Source organism: Mustelus asterias, chromosome 25 (assembly GCF_964213995.1).
Source record: "Mustelus asterias chromosome 25, sMusAst1.hap1.1, whole genome shotgun sequence".
Lineage (NCBI taxonomy): Eukaryota > Metazoa > Chordata > Chondrichthyes > Carcharhiniformes > Triakidae > Mustelus > Mustelus asterias.
This window is the reverse complement of record NC_135825.1, coordinates 5,150,261-5,166,875: the sequence shown is the minus strand read 5'-3', so window position 1 is coordinate 5,166,875 and position 16,615 is coordinate 5,150,261. Positions and strand designations below refer to the sequence as shown.

The 16,615-nt window shown below is 41.4% G+C and overlaps 1 protein-coding gene across 5 annotated transcripts in view; it reads right to left on the bottom strand.

Annotated features, from left to right (window-relative positions):
- Positions 1 to 16,615, bottom strand: part of rap1aa (RAP1A, member of RAS oncogene family a) — a 117,791-nt gene that overhangs the window by 20,811 nt on the left and 80,365 nt on the right. For all 5 annotated transcript variants that reach the window (XM_078242003.1, XM_078242004.1, XM_078242005.1 and 2 more), the window contains exons 4-5: positions 15,483 to 15,539; positions 11,400 to 11,540 (exon numbers count right to left, since the gene is read on the bottom strand). In XM_078242003.1, the coding sequence (XP_078098129.1) occupies positions 11,400 to 11,540; positions 15,483 to 15,539 (198 nt within the window). The remainder of the gene's footprint in view (positions 1 to 11,399; positions 11,541 to 15,482; positions 15,540 to 16,615) is intronic.

Below are 16,615 nucleotides of genomic sequence, written 5' to 3'. Positions count from 1 at the left end.
CGTTGGCGGTTTTCCAATCCTGTGGGACCTTTTCAAAATTTAAAGTTCTTGGCAGATCACCACCAGTGCATCTACTATCCCTGTAGTTAATTTCTTTAATATCTTCGGTCCCGTGGACCTGATTGCATCCTATCGGCCTTTAGCCCCATTAGTCTCTCTAGTGATAGCTATCATATTTATTTGCTGACCCTCCTTCTGCTCCTTGATTTAGTATATTTTGGAATGAGTTTAGCGTCTTCTACAGTGAAGACTGATGCAGAGCATTTAACTCCTTTGCCATTTCCTGATTTCCCATTATTTCTTTCTTAATCTCATTCTACAAACAACCAAAGGCTCATGTTCACTTTGACTGCTCTCTTCCTTTTTATAAAGACGCTCTTATAGCCCATTTTATATTGCTTGCTAATTCTCTTCCGTTTACCATTTACTATACTCAGTCAAATGCTGCCTTGATCGAGGGCAGTCACTCTCACCTCACTTTTGACATTTAACTCTTATTCATGATTGAACCAAGGCTGTAATGAGGTCGGGAACCCCAAACTGACCCCTTCCATCACTTGCTGATGATTCAAGAGTAGACTGATGGGGTGGTAATTGGCCAGGTTGGATGTGTCCAATTTCTTGTGTACAGGACACACCCGGGCATTTTCCATATTTCCAGGTAGATGTCAGTGTTATAGCTGTACTGGAATAGCTTGGTGCAGCAATTTCTGAAGCACAAGTCTTCAGGACTATTGCTAGAATATTGTGAGGGTGCATATCTTCAGCTGTTTTTGGTATCACTAATCGAATTGGTTGAAGACTGACATCTATGATGGGGACCTCCAGAGGAGGCTGAGATGGATCGTTCACTTCTGAAGATTGTAATTGCTGATCGACTGTCTTTTCTACCAAACTCCTTTCCCAGTCCACTCCAGCCAACTCTGCCCTCATTCGTTTGTCATTAACCTTAAGTTTAGCAGTTGTTTCTGACCCAAGTTTCGCACTCTCAAACTGAAGGCTAAATTCTACCATGTTATGGTCACCGTTTCCAAGGGGATCTTTCACTCATTTACTAAACCTGCCACAAAACCAGATCCAAAAGTAGTCTGATCCCTGGTTGGATCCACAACATATTGCCTTATGGAAACTGTCCCGAATATACTATGAACTTTTCCTCATGGCTACCTCTGCCAATTTGGTTATCCCAATCAAAGGAAGATTAAAGTCACCCATGATTAAATGTATTGCTTTTTTTTTTAAACATGCCCTCATTATCTCCTGATTTATTCTGTCCCACAGTGTAGCTACTGTTAAGAGGTCCTATAGATAACAAATGGAAGAAAACATTGGGAGTTATTTCTAACCTCCACCCACATGGATTCATCTAAAAAGGAAACAATTCTTACCACAATATTTAAAAACCAAAACACTGATTCATTTGGATGCCACTTTAATGTCAAATTGTAATACTTGGCCACTGGAAATATTTATTACCATTGCAGTACTGCAGTTTTGGTCACCTTACTAAAGAATGACAATTACATTAGGTCAGGGAAGGTTCATACAACTGATTCCTGGGATTAAGGGGTTATTCTATGAGAAAAGGTTGAGCCTATATCTATTGGAATTTAAGACAATGAGACATAATCGTAAACATATAGGCCTGCAACTTCCTGGTTCCTCAGCGCTGAATTTGGGTGGTACTAGGAAATCCTTCTTGGAAGTTCACAGGTGAGGGTTTACCCAGCAATTGCCAGAAAGGCTAACTTCCCCTGGACAACTGCGCTGCTCTGGATGGTTACTCTGAAAGAGTTACAATGAACAAAAGCAGTTCTAACTTCAGCGTAACTAGTTTAAAGATCCAGACTGAACAGGCACACCTGCACGCACACACGGCACCCCGACCACACGCTTCAGGCTTTAATACTTGTGCAAGCGTGCAATATCATTGGTAAACTAGCTCCCTACCACTGCGGAAATTCAAGATTTTTGGTGTATGGGGTGAAAGTGCAGCAAGAGGGGGCGGAGATCCATTTCTACAGTGTAAATGCAGTTCAATACCAGCAAACCTCAGCAAGGCCTTATCTCTTTACTGTGTCGCGCCATACCACTAGAGTAATGCACTTCCAGTTCAGCAGAAAAGCTTTTTAAGCATTAGAATTATTGCAACGGTCTGTACACACTGAGCAACGACATGCTACGCAAAGACATACACATTAAGCTGAAATCTTCTTGCATGCCCACATATGGTGTGAGACTGCGAAGTCTTACTGTATTTGGAATAAATGGTGTGGACTGTGTTGTTACAATGTTAAGAAGCATAGCTCAAACTGAAGATAAATATAGTGCCTGCTTTGCACTCATCAGGATTGCACGATCAAATTACAATAATTTATATCTGATACTAAAGTGTACATTAACTCCAAAATAACTTGTATTGGCTTGTGGACCGAATATAAAATTGTTATCTTTGACTTATTTCTTAAACACATTCAATAGTACCGTTTGATACTGCCATTTAATCAAGGATTTTCAAGATTTATTTTTTAATTCAAAACTAATTAACCCACCTTCACAAACTCAATTTTCAACAAGTCTTTTGTAGCTGCAAGTTTCTACAAAGAGATTACCATTTTAACAACACTCAAGAAAAGCAGTCAACACATTGCACTAACACCAATGTGTAACTTAGTATCACTCAACATGATTTTCAGCCTCAATTTCAGGCAGATTATTGGTAGGGCTACAACCAGAGAGGGGAGTGGGGCTAACTGAGGGTGGGGTCGCAGAGAACCGGCACACACGATGGGCTGTGAGCACTCCAATGATTTTAGGAAATGGCAGAAGTACAACTAGTGTGTAGTTAAACAGTACGGCATGGTATTGGCAGCCATTAGATGTTTAGTCAACTCAGCCACTGGTAGTTGGCTGCAGCTGTCTAGGGTCCAAGCTCTGAAATTCTCTCCTTACTTCCATCTCCAGCATGTTTACCTCTAGAGCCATCCTTAAAACTTCTTTGATCAAGCATTTATTCATCTGAACCATTATCTACTTGTGGGTCGGTGCCACATTTTGTTTTGCAAAGACTCTGAAGCGCCTTGGGACATGAGGCACTATTAAAATAGTTTCTTGCTGTTGATGCCATATGAACTCGTCATCAATGTTAATGCCAACACCTTCCAAGGTATGGTTCACATTCCTGGTGGGTTTTTTTTAAACCTTATGATATGCTATTATGTCAATTAACATGTGGTTAAGTAGTTAAAATCTGGAATGTGCTGCCTCTGTGCGGTGGAGGCAGGTTCAGGCAAGGCTTTCAAGAGGGAATTGGATTATCTGAAAAGGATGGATGTGCAGGATTACAGGGAAAAGGTGGGGGAATGGCACTAGTGAATTGGTCATTTGAAGCGCCAATGCAGACAATGGGCCAAAATGGACCTGCTGTGCTCTGTAACAATTCTGTGATTCTATACCGTACAACACCTGTGAATTGTGTGTCTTTCATTAGTACAGGAATGTTGGGTGTGCCAAACAATTTGGAAATGGAAAAATCGACTCTGCACTCACCACTGGATGCTGGAAATATTGCTGTTGGATGCAAAAACAGGGGCATTGAATTTTACCCAGCAACGTGTTAAAATCTGAGATGCAAGTTGAATCTTTGTTCATGGTTTTATGCTCTTACAAACATGACACATACATGCAACAGAACACAATCGATACACGCCCGAAACCGAATTACCAAGTGCACAGTCCAAACAATAGGTCTCGAAAGCAAGATCCTATTCATCATGATCAAACATTTGAGAAAATGGCACCTGCAATATAAACAAAAGCAAACACCACCACAAATTCCTGCAGCAGCACAGAGAAACCTACACAATGCTAGCAAATTCAACTCATGGAACTATCCTATCAAAATTAATTTTATAAAGCTTTCAAAGTCTACAGTCAAGACGAGCAATACCAAATATATCTTGCCCACAACAATAAAGTTTCTGCTACCCTCCACACAAATAGTATTCAATGGAAGCAGCTCTTCTAACCCGGGCTTTGGAGTCCAAATTCACATTAGACCTCAACACATTTTCTAGGCTCAAACTCCAGTGTAGTGTTCGGGGCTGCTGTGTTGTTACAGTGCTACTCATAGCACCACCTTTCCCAAGCTGCTTCCAATGCCATATCCTTGTATTCCAGGTGTGGCCTATCTAGTGCCTTGGATAGTTATAGCAAGACTGCTCTATCAAAGAGTCGATGCAGACTCAATGGGCTGACTTGTCTCCTTCTGTACTGCAGGGATTCTATGATACACAATGTTAAATACCTTGGGTTAGTAACCATATACCAATATCATTCAAACCCCTTGCAAATGCAGCCCAATCCATCATGCAAACCAGCCTCCCATCCATTGACTCTGTCTATACTTCCCGCTGCCTCAGCAAAGCAGCCAGCATAATTAATTAAGTACCCCACGCACCCCAGACATTGTCTTCCACCTTCATCTGTCGGGAAAAAGATACAAGTCTGAGGTCACGTACCAACCGATTCAAGAACAGCTTCTTCCCTGCTGCTCAGACTTTAGAATGAATTTACCTTGCATTAAGTTGATCTTTCTCTACACCCTAGCTATGACTATAGCACTATATTCTGCACTTTCTCCTTTCCTTCTCTATGAACAGTATGTTTTGTCTGTATAGCACAGAAGAAACAATACTTTTCACTGTATGTTAATACAGGTGACAAAAATAAATCAAATCAAGCTCTGAACTCAGTTTCCCCAATACAAATGGCATTCTGTAGTTTTGAAACAGCTCAAAGAACAAACGGAATTCCATTACAAGGAATCACGGTCAACATCTTAAAGGCGAGTGAGCCACATTTGGATTACACAAATGTCAGTAAAATATATCGTTTGGTGTTAATGACAGTTTGAAGGGACAGGTGAACATGTGATAGAGGGGAGTTTGTTTTGTAACCCACAATAATGCAGACATTCCAGAAGATTAAAAAGCAGAAACAGAGTTTGTACAACCAGCCCACAAAGGCAGATGCCAACACAGTGGAGTATCAGCATCAAAGCACGATGCAATCACAGAATACCGGAGCCCACAGCCGCTCCCCCTCCAGGGCAATTTCCGACAAAAGTATTAAAATAAGAACCATTTCCTTTGGGACATTCATCTCATCAAATTCCCATCCTGTCCTGTTTACTGTAGATTTTTCACATGAATTTTGGTATGAGGCTTTCATTAACATTTCACAGGAACAAAAGTGTAACTACTAGGGGAATTAACACCCTCACGCAATTGTTTCCAATGCAGCGTTAAACTCTGGCAACTTAGTTTTTATTTTAGAATCTAATTTAAACAATCTGCAAGGCTATTCCCCTTCATTTGAACAGCCTTGCTAAATGAGACTGCTGAATAGATTTTTTAGAAAGGAATCACAGATTTGACCCATTACAGCAGACTGAACAGCCCATTCACTCCTCAGCACAAAAGCATTTTTTGAACAAAAAAAAAGTGAGCTTCTTGCAAGGTCTCCAGATGAGAGAGTGAGGTTTATACTTCACAGGGTTTAAATCCAAAACCGGGAAAGCAGAAAGGAACTTACGGCACAAGCTTCTTAGCGTGCCAGCTCCTAAAGCGTTGTGGCATGCAATAAGGCATGCACTTGATTATCAGTAATGCTACACAGAAATTATTGCAAGGGCTTGTGAATTCTTCAGATTCCTCTAAGGTTGTTTGGAACCCAACATGCCTCTTCCATTTTTATACAACTTATATTGTCCCAGATACACCGATGAGGAAATTCACAGGCCCAAGCATTACAGACAATGCATCCATTCACATTTCAGAACTGCATGGATAGATGCACACTGACGTTTAAAACATTTGCAGTCACTCTATCATTTCAAGGAAAGGGACGGGGAGGAAGAAAAACAAACTGTCGGGCAGGGAGCAGCATCAGCTGTGGCTCGGCAGGTAGCACTCTCCAAATCAAAAGGTTAGGAGTTCAAGCCCCACTCCAGAGACACCAGCACAAAAATCTAGGCCGACACTGGAGTGAAGTGTTGAGAAAGTGTTGCACTGAGAAGTTGGTATCTTTCGGATGAGATGTTAGACCAAGGCCCTGTCAGTGTTCCCAAAGTGGACATAAAATATCTCTCAGCACAGTGCCAAGAGCTGGAGAGTTATCCCAGTGTCCAGACCAATTTCAATCAACACTGGCAGTGGTTAGCACTGCTGCCTCTCAGCATCAGGGACCCTGGTTCGATTCCCGGCTTGGGTCACTGTGCAGAGTCTGCACGTTCTCCCTGTATCTGCGTGGGTTTCCTCCGGGTGTTCCAGTTTACCTCCCCAGTCCGAAAGGCATACAGGTTAGGTGCACCGGCCATGCTAAATTCTCCATGTACCCGAACAAGAGTCAGAATGTAGTGACTAGGGAATTTTCACAGTAACTTCATTAGTGTTAATGTAAGCCTACTTGTGATCCTAATAAATAAACTTTAAACCACTTTAAAGTGATCAAGTCATTTTCAAGTCACAATAGCCCCAGAGGACCATAGGCTGCTTTCTCCTGAGGGGGGAGAGCTGACTGGTGTGGTGATTTAATCCGAGGATCAACACACCTCAGGCAAGAGGCAAGGTTGAGAAGGCAGGGCCTTCATGAATAACCTCAGCTGGCAAAGGAATCAAACCCGCTCTGCATCACTAACTAGCTATCTAGCCAACAGAGCTAAACCAATGTGTCATCAACACTTTGCTGTTTGTGGGAGTTTACTGCTGTTCTTCCAACATTAGTGATTAAATTTCCAAAATACCTGTGATTGTAAAGCACTTTGGGGCATCCTGTGCTCGGGAAAGATGCTACACAAGCGATTTGTTCAAAGTTGCACATGCCAAGCAAGCCACAGCACACTGCAGAGTAACCTAGGCAGTTAACAAGACTGAAGGACAGAACACCAACATTCAAATATAAAACAGTTATCAAATAGCAGAAAACTGTTTGGAAATCACCCTTTACAAAAGACACAAAGTAGCAAATGTCAAAAGTGCTTCAGCTAGATGGGACACACCCTAGAAAACCTCAAAATACAGAGGTTGTGCTAAGAGCTGCACTTGAGAATAATTACTGTTTTATTTATTTTCAAGGGAATGTGTGCAGAGGCAAGGTCAGCATTTGTTGCCCATCCCCAACTGCCCCCAGGAAGATGATGCTGAGCCGCCTATTGAACCATTGCAGTCCACATGGTGCAGCTACACTGCTGTTGGAATGGAGATCCTGGATTTTGACCCAGCGACAGCAGAGGAATGGTGATTAAGTTACAAGTCAGGATGGTGTGCGATTTGGAGGGGAGCTTGCAGGTGATGTTCCTACATGTCTGCTGCCCTTGTCCTTCTAAGCGGAAGCGTTCATGGGTTTAGAAGGTGCTGCCAAACAGCCTTGGATAATTACTGCAATGCATCTTCTTTGTAGTACACACACTGCCACTGTGCATCAATAGTGAAGGGATTGAACACTGAAGGTGGTTAGATTCTCTGGTTGGTGATGGCCATTTCCTGGCACTTATGTGGATAGCAGTAACATTGATACCACACATTTAAAATAAAGGAATGATGCTTGTAAATTGAGATTTATTTATCCCAAAGTTTTGAGTGAAAAATACATCAGAGCATCTTGCATGATGCCATTTACCTCCTTCTACTGATTACGTATCAGAAAGAGAAGACCCATGAACAGAAGCAGTGGATCATGCATCACCTATTTGCTAGAATTCTATCAAGGCAGTAACTCAACTAGAGGATGAAGGCTAGCCAGTGAATTATTTTACTGGGATCTTCAAGAGCATACTTCAGAAGGTTCCACACACAAGACTTCTAAAGAAAGTGGAACAGTAAGGCAAGGCGAGAGGGGGGAATCTGATTGCTTGGCTGTTTACAGTCCAGGGGAAAGCAATGATCAAAGCTCCATGGAAATCTACTGAGTCTTTTCATCATTTATAACAATGATTACAATCTGAGAGTGCTCTTGTATACAACTTTCGTCATTATTGTGTGGCAATGATATAAACAGCATTAAAGAACAAGAGACCATTGCCAGAATGGATGATAACAGCAGGACACACACACACACACACACACACACAGTGACAAGAAACAGCAGACATGGGTACACAATAAAAGGATGCCCTTTTGTAAGGGTGGATGTGCTTGCTATTGAGATTGAAGTACTGTGAACACTTCCTGCACATAACAGGAAATCTCTTCAGTTAAGCTCTGCTGAAAAACTGTTGCTTTTCAACTTTCAGATTCCGAGGACTCCATGTTGAGAAATACAAGATAAAACCTACATCTTTTGCACAAAACAATCTCTTGGGACACTGCCAATTAACAGACCAATAAATACATTAATTTGTATCTGAATGTGTCCAGTGCTTGTAGGTCATCTGGAACTAGCAGACCAACTCAATATCAAAGTTGATAATCTTGAAGAACAGATTTCACACAAATGACTACTGTAGCAGTTGCTACTATTGTTAAACCTTTATAAATGCCAAGACAGATGCATATCAGTTGTCCAAGTTGCAATAACTTCACTTCAAAATAAGATCACAGTATAAAAAAAGCTAAACATAGGAACATATGCACACAATGCAAGGTCAACATTAGGGCCTTTGAAAACTAAGATGGTTGTAGCAAAGTTAACCATAAAGTAAACAATTTTTCCCCTCTTTCCCCTTACTCCTAAAGAACAAAGGAACACAAGCAAAAAGTGACTGAGCTGCATGCTATTCCGTCTCAACTTATTCAGTAACACACCGGAACTTTACTGAAAGAGCATTAGGTAACCATTTACTTCATGTTACTGCAATACCATGGCCAAATATAAAAAACGGTTTGTTTGAAGAGTTTAAGTCTACCCTGATCTTCAAATATTCAATACAGGTCTTTGATCAGGTTGCCTGAACAATACAGAATAGTATGGGGAGAAAGCTGGCCAATGTTCCTTCTTTCCTTGGAGAAACATCTTCTATGTTTGGTGCTTAGTTTGTATAATGCGACACTGAAGACTTCATATTATAATTAACCACAAATATCTGCAGTTAAAAGTACTTTGAAAAAATTCAAATCACTTTAAAAATGCAATCATTGGTCCAACTGTGTCACAGCAACAATGCTGCTGCGACACAGATTATATTGTTTTCCCAGGCAACAGAAAGATACAGGAATAATGTTGTACTATTACACATGCAAGATTCGCCAGTATCCTGTACAAGTTTTGCCATGCCAGACATGAAGCAATGCATCTCAGACAGCAGCATTTCACATGTGTATCACAGATTTATTTTGTAATGCTTTACGATATGCTCAAACAAGTGGGTCTTGCTCTATGTTTTTTCATGCCTCTTCTATTGTTCCAATCCACATTTATTCTTTGAAGATCCCTGCTTCATTAGCTGACTAAAGGCTGGCTTAAGACTACAAACTTGCAGATCAATTTTCCATATCATGGTAATCAAAGCTACAGTGAAACACCTGATCTAGGTACAGTGCAAGTAGAAGTAGTCAAATCACAAGATCAGTTTAAAGATACGTGGGAATGTTGGCTAAATAGTTTAAACTATTTTCACCAGTTATCAAAGCATTCGCCTCTTCACTCTGGCTCTAAGTGGACTGTAAATCCATCAGAATATTCAAGCATACCTTTTCCCAGAATACAAATGTAAATTTTCAAATCCTCTGAAAAGCACCTGGCCTTTTTCTATCTGTACATATCTCAATGTGCTTAGCTGGATGTTGCATTAATCTACAATGGTTCAATTTCCAAGCATTAAGAATGAGCTTAAACACGTTATTCCAGATAAAACATTTGGATTTTTTTGCAGCTACTTTCAAAGGAGATTAATTCAAAGGGGAAAAAAATGCTTTTGTGCTTATCCATCTTCTAAAAGAATGCTGCCCATTTTGGGTACTCTTGGCGGTGCAAGATGAGGCTGGACATCATTTATATTTTATTCTGGTGGGATACAGCAGAAATTCTGGATCCCCCCCCCCCCCCCCCCACAACTTTAACCCTACATATTAACAGGTTCCAATGCTTTGACTATTTACATCCATTTATCAAGTAGTTCTGATAGATTATGGTTAAATTAGAAATGTTGTAACAAAGGCAGGCAAAAGGCTATCTATTTGTCTGCAACACACCAAAAAGTACAAAGTTACAAGCTCTTGTGTGAACAGCATGTACTGACATTTAGTGAGAAAAAGACCTTGAAGAGAGATAATATGTAACAGTGAATGAGAACTGGTTTCAGAGAAACTCCTACACTTAAAAATAGTGCAATCACAAAACTCATATTAGACATTTTAATTATCCCTCCTCAGCTTATTTAAGTGTCAAAATTTTGAGCAAAGCTCTGAGGGCCAGTTGTAATTGCGAATAAAGCACTTTATCTCATAAGAAAACTACGAAGGCCTATAGGTCGAGAATGGAACGATACAGTACAACAGCCAAGGAAATTGCTCAGAATCATGGTTTGAGTCTAAAAAACCGGCTGCAATTTGAGTGACCTCTTCCCCTTAAGGCAGAAACTTCCGTTGGGGTGGAGTTTCACCAGCAATGGTCAGTCACACATGAACCAAGGAGACTGATGCTTGCAGACCACTTCAGCTCGGAGAAGTGATCTGGGTGGCCTGGGCACACTGTTCCCACACTTTCTGACAGAGCGCTCAGGACCATGAGAGGTCCGAGCTTCGTCATCACTTCAGTTATGAAGATTGGTGGAGAAGTTGGGACAGCTTTCATTGGAGAAGAGAAGGCCACGAGGAGATTTGATACAAGTATTCAGAAAGGAGTCTGGCCGGGGTAGATAGGGAGAAACTGTTCCCACTCATGAAAAGATAGAGAATGAGAGGGCACAAATTTAAATTAATTGGCAAAGAAGCAAAAGGGCAATGAGGAAGCATTTTTACACAGCAAACAGTCAGGTCTGGAATGCACTGAGTGCGGTAGAAGTTCAACCAAGACAAAAGGGAATTAAGTTTATATGCAGGATTACGGGGGGGGGGGAACTGGGAGATTGGCATTAGGTGAATTATTCGTTTGGAGAGCCAGTACAGACATGACAGGCTAAATGGCAACCTCCTGTGCTGTAACAGTTGTGTCAATGTACTTTAGTTTCTCTACATATTAAAATCAACAGCCTACATTTCCAGTTAGCTTCTGCTTTTCAATTTTTAAAATGTGTAAATAATCATGAATAAAATTTGATTGGAAATAAGCTTGGAAGATTAATTTTTTTAAATATTGGGGGGGGGAAAAAAAAATCAAGAAATTCAAATAATACAATTCTATTTAGTTTGCCCCGAAATTCTACTGCACCCAAGGGTCGAAATTAAATCAAGTTTACTTACATCTTCAGTGTCCTTGACTCGTAGGATCTGTTCTCTCAGGTCCTGTAAGTCATTAAACGTTGACTGTGCGGTTATAGAATATACTAGTGCAAACCCCTGGCCGTTCTTCATGTACAGATCTCGCATTGCCGTGAATTGCTCCTGCAATGGACAAGAGGGATAGAGTTCATGTTTGATAAGTTGCAGAGACCACACTTGGAACACAGCACCATCCATGAAGGAGTCAAAAGGATGGTGAACATTTGCAGTGTAATTTGTCGTCCCTGTGGTTTCAGTTGTTGCTGCTGTGTCTTCACACTGGCTGCAACCACCTTTATAAAGAGTATTGGTTCCATAGTGAGCACATTTCATGGGTTTCCACAAACCATACAAAAAGTGAGGGAAGATGAGAATATCCCACTGAACTTGCCAGTGCTCAAAATTTATTATGGGATGTGGGCGTCGCTGGCTAGACCAGCATTTATTTCCCATCCCTAGTAACCCTCGAGAAGGTGACGGTAGCACAGTGGGTTAGCACTGCTGCTTCACAGCTCCAGGGACCTGGGTTCGATTCCCGGCTTGGGTCACTGTCTGTGTGGAGTTTGCACATTCTCCTCGTGTCTGCGTGGGTTTCCTCCGGTTTCCTCCCACAGTCCAAAGATGTGCGGGTTAGGGTGATTGGCCATGCTAAAAAATTGCCCTTAGTGTCCTGAGATGTGTAGGTTAGAGGGATTAGTGGGTAAATATGTAGGGATATGGGGGTAGGGCCTGGGTGGGATTGTGGTCGGTGCAGACTCGATGGGCCGAATGGCCTCTTTCTGTACTGTAGGGTTTCTATGATTTCTATGAAGGTGGTGGGGGTGAACTGCCTTCTTAAACTGTTGCCGTCCCTGCGGTGTAGGTACACCCACAGTGCTGTGAGGGAGGGAATTCCAGGATTTTGAGACTGCGATAGTGAAGGAACAGCAATATATTTTCGGGATGGTGAGGGACACGAGGTGGGGGTGTTCCCAGGCATCTGTGGGGGGGGGACGACACCCTGCTCACAGCCAGGATTGCTACCACTGAGCCAAAGGATGTCTCCATGACTCGAGAAAAACACAACTCTATGGATGGCACAACGCTGAAGGGAATCTTGGCTGTAACCATGACTGCTTTAGTCCAGAGTTACAAGCTAGCTGAGCAAATCAAACTTTTCACAGCACACGTTCGCAGCCTTGGTCCTTCCTCAGTGAAGTCTCAGCCATACCAACAAGCATGTCTTTTCAACACTTCTTCCATCACCCTTCTTTCAGTCACTTAAAGGAACGCAGTAAAGGATTACCCACGTGCAGCTAGGAATGATTTATGGTACAGGAAAAAAATATTTAAAAACTCACATTTTAAGCTTTATACTAATGTTTTAACTGAATGGAAATCTAGGTGTGTGTTAAGTGACAGTACCACCCAAACTAAAACAGCTCAGCTGATTTATGCCAGGGTGGGCTACAAGGGTTTCTGAGCAGCAGGTATTAAACCGACATCTAATAGCTTCAAATCAAAGAGCTATATCAACTTCTTTGTAACATTGAGAAACATGACCACTTTGTCATGTTAATAAGCAGTTTTGTGAATTTAATGAGAATTGTGCAAGAGGATCTGATACCAAAGAAAATGTAAAACCAGGATTCGTTCAGGGCTGTGGGTGTGACTGGCAAGGACAGCATCTATTACCCATCCCCAAACTCCACAAGAATGCAGTAGCAAACCAGCTTTTTGAACTGTAACAGCTGACATGATTCAGTTACAGAGGGCAGTTAAGGAGGGAATGTCAGCATCTTAAGTCAGTGACAAAACTGCAATATTTTTGTAAATCAGACTGGTGTGACTTGGAGGGGAACTTGCAGGTGGTGGTGCTCCCATGGTCCTTCTTGGTGGCAGAAGTCATGAGTTGAGAAAGTGTTGCTGAAGGAACCTTGGCGAGTTGCTGCAATGCAGTTTCTAAGTGGAACACCGTTCGATAAGAGCAGGTACTTTTGATATGTGAACTAAGAAAATTTGAAGAAATCAAGAGTTATGAAAATAAATCTCAAGTTGGAATGCTGTACTGCCTGGCATAACACCAGAGGGAGCACCAGAGCTCTTCTGGACACCCAGTGTTGGGCACATGTTTTGTGAAGCATCAGCAAATTGCAGCATTCTGATAACTTGAGCAACATGTTCAGCATCATCCATAAACCAGATCAGAAGTCAGGACAGGTTGCATCATTCAATTGCTATGCTGCAACTTCAGGTTCAAACAAAAAATGTCATACATGAGCTACACAAAACCAAATATAAAATGCACTATAGAATTTTCTGGAACAAGGCAGGCTGGTCATGGCACTTGCTGGCCTGCTAGACATAGTTTGGATTTTGGCCTTCATTGACAATCAGCTGCAGCCCAAACACCGGTCACTTGATTATCCACCATTGTCATTCCATTATGTAGATAAGGTGATTCTGCCCTTTGTAGGAACAAATAACTCTTTCAACACCCGAAGTTGAGAATTTTAAAGAAAATTCCCTAAAGAAAATTCCCAAGGCTTAGGAAAACTGTCACCGAATAGTATATTTTGGATTTAAACCAATAAAATAAATTTCAGAATTGTAACTGTACTTCAGAGAAGTAAAGACTGCATTATTCCTACAGAACGGGAGTACAAGGGTATTCTGAACTCCAGTGGGGGGTTTTAGTGGCGGTTTCAGTGATCACTACGAAGGTATTTTGACAGTGGAAGAGGCTAAAGTGACTAGATTTATCACAAGTTAATAACAGGACAAGGGAGGCATGCTCGGGTGTTTCATTAAATTGCAGCATGTCAGAATATCAGCTATAACACATGGAAATTAACCATACAGGGTGTATTCTGCATAATTAATAGATGCCAGAAAACTGCGTAGAAGCAGTCTCTCATTGTTTGCAAGTTAGGCAATAATTTGTGTAGCTGCATTCAGGCACTGCAGGACTCCAATAGACAATATTCAACTAACTGGCTACAAAGCTTCACCTGGTCTCAGCCTTTTGCAAACCCAGTCTTTCTACAGGCTCTCAAGTTGGCAAAAATGCCTAGATTTATTTTAACTCTCTCAGCCTCAGCGTAATGATAGACATACTGTACTAGTATGCCAAATGACTAGCTATATGTTACTGAGCCTGACAGCAAGGTGTTTGAGATGCCAGTGAGATAGTGACTCCTCACCAGGCAAGAACAATGCTTTCAATTGGGGAGCTCAGGTATGATACGACAGCATTTTTGGTTTGGAACAAATCTCTCATGTGTTATGAGTTTGCCACCATGACAAGTTATGAAATGGAATTCAATACCTTTGGTGATTTGAGGACAGCATCATGAGTTTAAGTTTATTTATTAGTGTCACAAGTAGGCTTACATTAACACTGCAATGAAGTTGCAGTGAAAATCCCCTTGTTGCCACCTGTTCGGGTACACTGAGGGAGAATTTAGCATGGCCATAACCAGCACGTCTGTCCAATTGTGGGTGGAAACTGGAGCTAGCAGAGGATACCCACGTAGACACGGGGGTAACATGCGGACTCCGCACAGTGACCCAAGCCGGGAATCGCACTGAGGTCCTTGGTGCTGTGAGGCAGTAGTGCTAACCACTGTGCCATTATGCGGCCCAATCACTGGATTATTTCATGAACTCAATTGGTTCATGAAGGTCCCTGAAGGATTTTTCCACTCCTGCTCGTCATTGCTTTCATTTTTAACCTACATCTTACAAATAAAAGTTAATCACAGCTGAAGGGACAGTTATCTGATCAAGGTTTTAACCAGATATTCACAGGGATATCTTGGAGGAGTTAGACCTCTACAAGAAGAGAACTGAAGGAGATTCTGCTGGATCATTTAACAGGCTGGATCATATTTTGGAGCACTTTTTGCCTTCATAACCATTTCTGCTGTCATTTAATAAGCTGCTTGATTTGGGAGAGGTGTGGAGGGATGTCATGCCAAGGTTGTCACATTGACCAATTTATGAAAATTGTTTTCGGACTATGCAATTCTTTAAAAGCAATGCAATAAAAATGGCATTTCTTTTATGTAATAAAGTATTTCTTACTGTTCCTGCTGTGTCGAGGATTTCAAGCATACACTGTTGGCAGTCTACTTCAACTTGCTGCAAAGGACAAAAAGACAGAACACATCTTAACCAAACCTGTCCACATTTAAATACTTCAGTGTTATGTATTCATAGCCAAATCCCTAATAACAGACTCTTATTAGCACCCATGGTAGAAAAACAGGAACAAACCATTCTTGCAACTGTTCTGTCAGTTTGTGGCTGACGAGTGTCTCAACTCCATTTATCTGCCTTTGATTCTTAAATTCCTTAAATATTCTTGCCAAACATTTGTTGATCAACCTTCAACTTACCTGCAGCATCTAGCCTTTTTGGTGAAAGTGGATTCCAGATCTTCACCATCCTGCGTGGAAAAAGTGCCTCCTGATTTCAATCTGAACAGCCCCTCTAATTTGAAGATGTCATCCCCTTGTTGTAGAGTCATAGAGGTTTACAGCATTGAAACAGGCCCTTCGGCCCAACTTGTCCATGCCGCCTTTTTTTTTTAAACCCCTAAGCTAGTCCCAATTGCGCGCATTTGGCCCATTTGGGTTCTATGATGCCCTCGCTAGAGCAAAACAAAATAGATTGTATCAGTTCATCACACCCTTCTTTTAAGGTCCTCGATCAGGTCATTTTTATTTGGATTGGAAATACCTTTCTCCACTTGACTGGCTGGATTGTTTTCTCAATTATGAACCTTTTTTTAAAAATTACTCTTTCCTCCGACACTTACTTCTCTACCTTGTGATGGAGCCATTGCGTGCAAGTAGAAATGCTCAACTAAGTTAATGAACCATGGGTTTATGCTGCTAACTGGGCAGCAGCAAACAGTACACGCAAATCCTCAAACTCTCAGATTTAAGACCCATGAAGTATGCTTAGTGATTCTTCATTCACAATGAAACCAAATTAAAATTCTCGTTTTGCAAGCATTTTAAAATATTTGGATATTCAACCAAAGCTAAATCCGGCCATTTATGTTGTTCGTGGGCTTACCTGTGTCATAAGTCACTTTTGTATTTGGCTAACAAATCAAGATGAATCTGGGTCTTGGTCTCATCGAGCAATTCCTACACTCGTTTGCACAAGGACAGGCATTAAGTCTGGTACCATTAGTGTCATGTTACAGT